The following is a 9,143-nucleotide window of genomic DNA, read 5'->3' as shown; positions in this document are numbered from 1 at the left end:
AAGGCAGCTGAAGATTATAAAGTCCTAAAATTCCTAGAAGTAGCTGAGATGAAGGCAGCTGGGCAGTTTCACTTCTACTGGAGTGTAACTTGGACAACCATTTGGTCACTGGAGGCAGAGCCTTTGTGTTCCCTTTGATCTACAGGATTGTGGAGGTTTAGCAGGAGACCTTAGGGTTTCATAATGATGACCATTCMCACACAAGACAAACCAGTACTGTAAGCACAGCTAGCCAGGTGCTGTAGAGCCTGAGAACAGGCTGATCTGGCTGCTTCCAACACTCTTTGACCTGAAGGCTGCAGGCAGTTTCAGCCCAAATGAGGAAGGTGACAGTGGCAGAAACAGCTGTATGTCATTGCTGCTTTTTTGTCAGTGCCTTTTGTCAGAAGCCCTATTCAGAATACCTGAGCCATTGCTTAACCCTGACTGTGCACGTGTTGAGGTGAGACCTGTGACATTGCTGTCCCCTCCTTACCCAGAGAAACTGAGTTGGGAAAGGGAAGCCGACAGCAAGTGAGAAACAGGGAGACAAAAATTTTGATCATGCAACTGTACACCAGTTGTTCGCTACACAATTGTAGCACCTCAACCATTTGGAAGTGTGTGTATACATCATGGGCTGCATGGGTAAAATAAATCATTATTTTTGATTATTGATTCTTCTCAAGCATTTGCTGCTGCTCCCTAGATCCCACAGAGGGGACAGACCACTGCTCACAGGTGCTAATCTGGCCATCCACGTCAGGGCCACGACTGGGAAGAGGGAAGGGAGACAAAGACTTCTGTGTCTGAGTCACCCTCTTTGCCCAGCCCTCACCTTTCCCGATAAAAGCCCTGCAGCCACAATCACCTGGGTCACAAACAGTCACAATGTGGCCCTGCTTTGGCATACACGCTCTTCTGGTGGTGRCTGTAACCCTGAGCCCTGTGACAGCCGCAGTGTGGAGTGGAAACGATGTCACTGGAGAAGATKACTATCCCCCTCTGTGGGACCTGGCTGTTGAAAAGCTCCAGGATTTCCCAGTGAAGGACGGCAAAATTGTCATCAATGCTTGGAGCTATCGGGAGCGACTGGGAGTGTACAAGAGTTTGCTGAATGCTTCAGCCAAATATTTTGGTGCCTTTGGACCCCAAAACAGTGGCAATATTCTCTGGGGATTGCCATTGCAACATGGGTGGCAATTTCGTACAGGTATGGATTATTTCCTTAAGATACTGGATTAGCAAAGTGTTTACCAGACCTGCTCAGAGGCTTCCTTTCCAAGGTTTCTGCCTCACAAGCTCGGTTTAGCTTCAGAYGGTGTAAACCTTGACAGAGCTACCAATTTGAAAAAGAAATGGTGAATGAAGGGCACACCCTTGCCTTGTTGAGCAATAGCTATTAAAATTGCTAATAGAAAGAGGTCAGAATCTAGATGTGTGGTCTAGATGAGCATTACTTCAGCTAACTGAAAATCTTTGACAAGGCATTCCCAATTGCTTCAGTTTATATAGACAGATTTCAGGGTGTGCATTCTACAGYRCTGTTCTTAAATTGTAAACTAATCRGCTTTTATTTTTGTTAATGTTACAGTCTTCTATAGGTGGTTTAATTTCTAATAYAGATATTTRAAAGTCCATGTTTCCCTCTGAGAAYTTATTTCCATTTATTCTTAGKGATCAGTTTAGAAGCAGCCTCCTTATTTTCTAACAATGTTTTTTACAAAAATGAAAGTTTGTTTGTTTGTGGGGTTTGTTTGCTTGTTTGTGGGGTTTGTTTGGTTATTTGGCTTTGTTTTGTTTCAAATTGTGTCCACATTCTAAGGGTTTATCCCCACAAAGCTGCTTGTTGTCTAGTCCAGTCATTCTGGTTTGCTTGCCAGGGAAGCAGACACAGAAACACAGGTGAGGTGAGAGGTCCGTTAAGGCTGAGGCTGAAATATCTTATCGGGGGCTTTTATCAGAGAACGCGTTCTCTCGCAGACTGCTCCACACACAGCACTCTGTGGAGCTTTCAGTTCAGAGCCACAGTTGACTTGCCTTGTTTTAGCAACCAGAAAAGGGGGGAAGAAGGAAATGAGAGTCAATGATGTTTTCAGGAACTCGTGCCTGGTATTAAGAAGGTGTAAGCAAATGCATCCACCTGCCTTTGTTTTCTTTATTGGGTGTACTCTCTAGTTACAGGTGGTGGTGGTTTGGCTGAGCTGTACGTTTAAAAAAAGACAGAGGTCCTGCAGCTGGTGGGGTAGGAAGRCTGCCAGCATTTAGCCACACCTAATGGAAAATTTATTCCTAAGTCAAAATGAGGAAAATGAGACAGTAAGCAAAATCCAAGCAGGAAACTAGCAGGCAAACAGCAACAAGAAGAATTTGGTTGGAGTATAGGCAAGCTTGTTTCTCTTTCCTAATGCATAGAAAAAGAAGAGAAGATGAAGAGGATGGCTGGTACAGCTGGAAGGATCTGGTTATGGAGTATGGTCTCATCCACAAAGTGAGGATGTGCCTTGTTGCAGTGACAGTTTTCAAGCAGAGTCATAGTAGGAGCAGGAACATAGAATGTGAGAGGAAAATTTGGACCTGGTTATACAGACAGGTAAAGATGTACTGTCACCTTCTAAAGAGTCATAGGACTGGTACCTAGCCAAGGAGATACATTTTTGAATTTACATGAACAGAAGGTTAAAAAAATACTAAAAGGAGAAATATCACATTGCTGGAAGCAGTTTTACAGTAAAAAAAAAAAAAAAAAAAAAAAAAAAAAAAAAAAAAAAAAAAAAAAAAAAAAAAAAAAAAAAAAAAAAAAAAAAAAAAAAAAAAAGTGAGAAGTTGAAGGGTAAATGGATAAAGAGCTACATAATTCTGGTACATACAGTACTGAGGTTAGCAAAGGGCTAAACCAAATCCAGATAGGCAGTGGGATAAATTAGTGAGGAATTACTGAAGCATTTGTATATTGACATAATATGTTTGAGCAAACAAAAGTAGGATTTAAGTTCATGGTACAAGACAAAAATTATTTGTTCTCAATAAACAGTTCTGTCTGGTCTTGAAGATTATTTTATTAAGAAAACATTTTATGGATATGGTTCTGTATAAACCATTAAGAGCAAGTAAAGCTGTTTCTTAATAACAGTGGCACAAAGATTAGCAATAATCCAYTCAAGGATTAGTAATTTGACCAAATTTACAGCAGAGACAAGGTTGTTGAGACAGCATGGCTGTTAGGAATGAGATTGTGGAAGCAAAAATTTTCACTTCTGAGTTGAAACTAAACTGACAGTCCTACCCAGTCCACAATCTGAGAAAACAGAGTAGTTTCTACCCCTACCTCACACACAAAGTACAAATCCAGGAGCAAGAACTTTAAGAAAGTTGGTATTGAATGTCACAGCTGGGAGGTACTGGCAGTACAGGTTAGCTTGGGTAGACCCAAAGACTGAAATAACAATCGTGTTAAGGGAGTAGGAGGAAGCAGAGACAACAAGAATGGTGTGGAGTCCTCTAAGTCCAGTTAATGCTTCCAGCTCAAGTAATTTCTACACATCTTATAATTATCACTGTTAACTCTTCATTTTCCCAAAACACCAAGGTTAACAATATTTAGTAAACCTTGTGTACAATTCTTTTGCAACATTTGTCTTATTTTTCTTCTTAGCCTTTTTCCTTTCCTTTCATCCCCTTTGCACACCAGTGATCTACTGCTGCCTATTTTTGACAGTCTCTGTTGAAGTAAAGACTTGAAAACTGGAATCTTTCTTTAAATATTAAAAAAAATATAATCTTCATTAAAAAAAAGGTTGAACTGCAGTCCTCATCTCAGTGCTTGGCTACTGAAAGATACAGGTTTGAGTAGCTAACATGCCCCAAAGCACAAGCTCTGCCCAGTCAGCTAGGGAGGATAATTAGGATAATTTGTATGCACATTGTTCATGATCATCTCTCTTCTTGAGTAAAAAGTATCAGAAAATGTGGTTTGGTAATGAGGTTTAGTTCTAATCTGACAGAAATGACACTGYCATTATTCAGCTGACTCGTCAGAGAGCCAGTGCTCTGCAGGGCAGAGCTTGAGAGCTTCTGGAATAGCTCAATTCATTGGACAGGGCCATGGTAATTGCATGTCACGCACTTCAAGCAGACTTCCTGACAYTCTGCATGACAACACTTAATGTACATGCATGGTATTCTTTTAGGACTTAGGCTGTTTCTTCACGCCAGTGCTTAAAGCAAAATATTCGGTCACGAATAATTGTGAAATCTCTTGCATGTTTCCTATAGCAGAGCTACYTGCAAACCTTGCTAATTAGCTGCAACAACGTTTGCATGCTTAGCWTCACAGCAAGGCCACGTTTGTCTGCATAATTAAACTGGAAGTGATTCTGTATCACACAACCCAATTAGGTGAGACAATTACTAGCATATCAAATTGGTGCTATGCTGCTCATTAAGCAGCTCTCCTGAACTAGCAGCCCTACATCTATTAGAAATGATGCCTCAGCTCTGCATGTGTTTATCTCTGTAAAAATACTGTGATATCCTGTTTTCAAACAGTTCCCTAAATTCATGTAATACATTTACAGTGGGGGATAACTCAAACTGCAAAACACGATCAATTTACTAGGCACTGAGAAACTCAGCTRCTCTAGGAACAGCAGTTTATGAAGCAAAGCAACAGTAATTGTTTTGCTTCCCTGACCAAAATTCTGCATGCTTTACTCCTGCATATCTTTTTCATCTCAGTAGGATTTCTTGTGTGAAAAGTTGGAGAAGTATTTGTTGTATCATTTAATTTGATTCATTCAGGCAGGTTAGCRGATCCTTCTGGTGTGACTTCCTGTGGCTATGAAAATGGAGAATACCTGTGCCAATCTGTGAGAAGCTGGTGGTCCTGTAAGTATATCCAATTTCACTCTTCTTCTCAAAAATGAATCAGTGTCCTAGAATGCCATTTCAAAATATTTCTTCACCTTTTCTACTACAATAAAATTTCAGCACTATGTAATTCTCCATCACAAATTTGCAGCAAGACATTTAAGTGTGAGTGTGCAAATGAAGGTTAATATTTTTAGAATACTTATTTAAGGAAGCAAAAATAAAAAAAAAAAAAAAAAAAAAAAAAAAGCAAGTTTGCGGATTTAAAAATGTTTCCAATGCAAACATTTATTTAAAAATGTGTGGGAAACACCATATCTGTCTCTGTATAGGTATCTGTATTTGTAGATATTTGTAGACATTTGCAGTTTTCCATTAGTCCAGAGCAGATTTGTTCAGTTTAGATGCTCACACTTGAAACTAAAACTTGGTGAGAGAATGTCAAGCAGGGATCTTTGTGGTTCTTGCATCACCCTTGGTTCTTTTTCCTGTAGCRTATTTTCCCTCCACCACTTGCTCCCTCAGCTTCCCTGCTGTCCTGTTTTAGTTCCCTTTTCTCCCAGACCTGCCTGCAGGTTTCAGCGAGCAGCTCTGTCTCTTCCCTGCCACAGGGACTCTGTTCCTGCAGTGGCCATTTGGATGAAGCTTCTGGCTGTGATTCAGCAATTAAATGTATTTATCTTCAAGTGAACAAAGGCATGAGCATAGAGAAAATTTAAATTATAAATCCAGGGTAAACACAAAGCTGACCATGATAGTCCAACTCCGGTTTTCCATCTCAGTGGGTGCTCAGTGGGAAGGTGTCCCATGCAGTGACAAGTAACGAGTGCCACTGCATAGCCCTGTGCAAGCAGGGGATCTTCTTGGAATAGAAACCACCACTTTTACTTTCTCAGTGCATTGATGCTCTTCACTTACTCCCAATATTGCATGTTTGCTTGATATCGATTTCGTGGTCTCCAGAAAATGCATAAACTCAGCCTTGATTTGCCCCATTGTGGCAAGAACATACAAAAAGTCTCTGAGGCTGCATGGAAATGTCCCTTAGTGTTCTGAGGAGTGTTCATATGGATGCTTTCAGCTGCTTTCAGAGAAGCCCTCTGGCACAAGTAGTCACATGAAACCAGGAATGAGGTTAAACCAGAAACTCACATTTAGTGCACCCCAGGATGAAGGGACATTCTCTGCTTAAAAATATCCATCTTTTTGGCCTAGAATAATATTCAGTTTAGTCCTCTCCTGCAATGTTTTCTGTCTTCCAAGTCACCCAAGCAAGTGCAAATATATAACATAGGCAAGAACACTTGAAAGAATATAACACTTTGTGATGTGAGATCAAGGTTTCAACACTTGTCAGGAGAACAGTGAACAAGAAGCAAGACCCAGGTTAGCAATGAGTCCCAGTTTAGCAATGAGTCCCAGTGAGACACTGCCTTCTCGTCAGAGCTTTCCTTCACTCTTCTGATTGACCATACATTTCCTCCTGAATTCCCAGCCAGGTCCACATACAGGACACAGTGTGCCTTTTCCTTTCTCATAGGTCTAGGATGCATAGAAGAAGGATTTTCAATGAAAACAATACTTTTGGAATACCCGTTAGTCTTTCTATACYTAGTTTGCAATTAATATTTGAGAGACTTTTCTTGTCCTGTCCATGACATCCTACAAAGATCGAACTTTTTTCCATTATKTTTTTTTCCTTTCCTGCAAAGTAAAGCTCACAGTAAGCTCATGGAAGGTTCTTAAAGGACAAAATAGAAATGAACACTACAAGTCATATCTAAATCCATACTAGTGTCATCACCATTTCATATTCTGCTGCTGAACGCAGTTGTGTCAGTGGCAATTTGAAGCTGTTCCATTTGGTGTGGGAGGGAGTTAATTTTGATATGTGGGAATTTTTAATTTGCTTGTGATTAACATCTCCTGCCTTTGAATTATTATTACAGGTATGAATTACTACCTGTCTATCATACCCTTTCTGGGGGCARTGGAGGCTGGCATCTTTGGGCAGCTGCCCTATGAGATAGAAATATTGCCACCAGAGGAGCAAAAGGATGATTTCTGTTACAGTGTTAAAGACTGCTGGTCCCGSATGCCCAAGCTCATGGATGACTGGAAGGCCTTTTTTGAAGTAAATAATTTTTTTAAAAAATACTTTCAGAAATGATACCAAAATATTAGCTTTAAAAACTATTATTACTTTCATTTTTAAGATTCAGAGAGCTTAGTTCGTTTTCAATTACAGCTACATGTAAAAAAAAGCAACAAGCAGGAAAAATGAAAAGCATAATATAAAATGAGTCAGAGATAAGTAGGACAGGATTTTTGCAAGTTATGGATTTTTTTTCTTCCTTTGAGATAGTTATGTATTTTGGCCTCTGTCTCAAGACATTGCTTTGTTAATGATTTTATTGGTATTCTTCCAATACTGCTTATGTTAGCAATGCAAAATAAGCCTGTGAGACAGAATGCTGCCCTTGAGAAGTGGTCTTGGGTTGGTTTTATAGGATTCTTTTATTCCTTTAAACATCTAAAAACTTGAAAATGCTGAAACACCATTCAGAAGGAYACATATTTATGCARGTAGATATTCTCTTCCMTCCTCACTCAGCTTTTCTCTAATCMCAAAGATGACAATTTTTCTTACTTCATAGATTTAATAAACCTATTTTATAGCTGGACTACTGTGGCCAACATTTATATTGGAATTCAAATTATTGATAATGATCAGAAAGCTTTAACTGTAAGRGTTTAAAAGCAGGACTGAATTTGTCTTTATAGGATCATTTTTCCTATGCAGCATGTCTCAAATAATCATAATGATAAGATTAAGGATAATTTCCTTTGTTTTCTGAAAATCTTCAGAAAGTTGTGGCCAAAGGAGTATAGACAARTTTGCTAGGAATCCAATATTCCAGTGCAGAGCCTTCCATGGCACTCAGATACAAAAGTCCATTGAATTATTGTACAAAACACTGAAATTATGTGGATAAAACCCTTGCTATATTGAAGCCAAAGAACAGCAACTACTGTTAACAATTGAGAAGTAATTTCCTTTGGCTAGCAAATGTATTATTTTGTAAGGTATGCACTTAAATAAAAAAAATATTTTTGTGTTTAAACCTCCCCTCTGATTCTCTGCCTHTTTTGCTCCGTGTTGCTGCAGTATCTGTTATCTACAGAACACAACTCTGTGAGCTCTGCAACCTTCTCCTCCTTCAAACTGGATGACGCCCTCGCATTCATGTGGAAGGCACACACCACCTCCATTGCTTATGCACTCCCCAAATTCCAGGACAGGTAAGGGGATGCGAGAGGTGGCCCAGGAGGATCTTCCCATGTCGTCACCTCTTTGGAAGGGTAGTATCTTTACAATGTCTGTGTGAACTTTCGTGCTTTTGGCATCTGATCTATGGTTTCTGCTCATGAGCTCTCTCGGAATGTGGGGTGACCAGTGAGAGATTGTGATGGGCAAGCAGGCTCCGGGATTAAAATGAGGTGCTGGTTCCCTTCTGAGAGCCAGACCCTGATTCAGGAGCTTTGTTCAGTCTGGGCAGAAGCAGCATTGCCAGGAGAAATGAGGTGTAAAGGGCTGAAGGAGGCTTTAAGTCACTGCAGCACTGAGACTACTCAGGATTTTATACTGAACAAAAGCACTTGGGATAAAAGATCAATGAGAGCRTTCTACAGGAGAGTTCAATTACCTGCCACATATTTTATTTTCTTCTCTTTCAGCTTAAAAYATCTCTCTGGTCCAGAAGCAACTTTTGGCGATGACTGGGCTAATGGTGTAGATTTCATTGCTGCCACACACTTCTGTACAGATTTACCGACCACAAACAACTTCCAGGCTTTCCTGCCCCCGAGGATGCTTACTGAACGGGATGTCATCCCATTCATTAGTGACTTCAGTCCACAGCAAAATAAGGTCCTGGTGTCKCTGAGAGCTCTTCACAAAGCAAATAAATCAACAGGTATGAGCCTCACCTACAAATGTCTGTAGTCCATGGATATTTAATACCTTGTTCTCTCTACATATCTTTTTCTGTATGAATATAGTGAATTTTTTATGTAAAATGGTATAAATACAGCTTAGAGACTAATRGTAAAACAGTTAAAAATACAACTGTAAGCAAATAACACACCAGACAGCAAATGCTGGCGGGATAACTCTGAAAATATGTGGGATTTCAGTGAGATAAAGCATTTTTGGAGCAGATGCTCTCACTCTTTTTTTTCTAGTTTTCACGGGAACTTTAAGAACACAGACATATGTTTGTGTTTCACCAGTT

At 39.9% G+C, this 9,143-nt stretch overlaps 1 protein-coding gene across 1 annotated transcript in view; it reads left to right on the top strand.

The window, feature by feature from the left end:
- The first annotated feature begins 829 nt into the window (after window positions 1-829).
- CUNH6orf58 (chromosome unknown C6orf58 homolog) overlaps window positions 830-9,143 on the top strand; it is a 10,785-nt gene continuing 2,471 nt past the window's right edge. The window contains exons 1-5 of the mRNA XM_057363586.1: window positions 830-1,192; window positions 4,780-4,866; window positions 6,798-6,982; window positions 8,018-8,151; window positions 8,587-8,825. Of these exons, the coding sequence (XP_057219569.1) occupies window positions 871-1,192; window positions 4,780-4,866; window positions 6,798-6,982; window positions 8,018-8,151; window positions 8,587-8,825 (967 nt within the window). The 5' untranslated portion in view covers window positions 830-870. The remainder of the gene's footprint in view (window positions 1,193-4,779; window positions 4,867-6,797; window positions 6,983-8,017; window positions 8,152-8,586; window positions 8,826-9,143) is intronic.

The sequence above is a fragment of the Malurus melanocephalus genome, unplaced genomic scaffold (assembly GCF_030028575.1).
Source record: "Malurus melanocephalus ecotype Western Australia unplaced genomic scaffold, MMel_1.1 scaffold_29, whole genome shotgun sequence".
Classification (NCBI taxonomy): domain Eukaryota; kingdom Metazoa; phylum Chordata; class Aves; order Passeriformes; family Maluridae; genus Malurus; species Malurus melanocephalus.
Note: the sequence above shows the minus strand (reverse complement) of the source record. Positions and strands in the feature narration are given on the sequence as shown.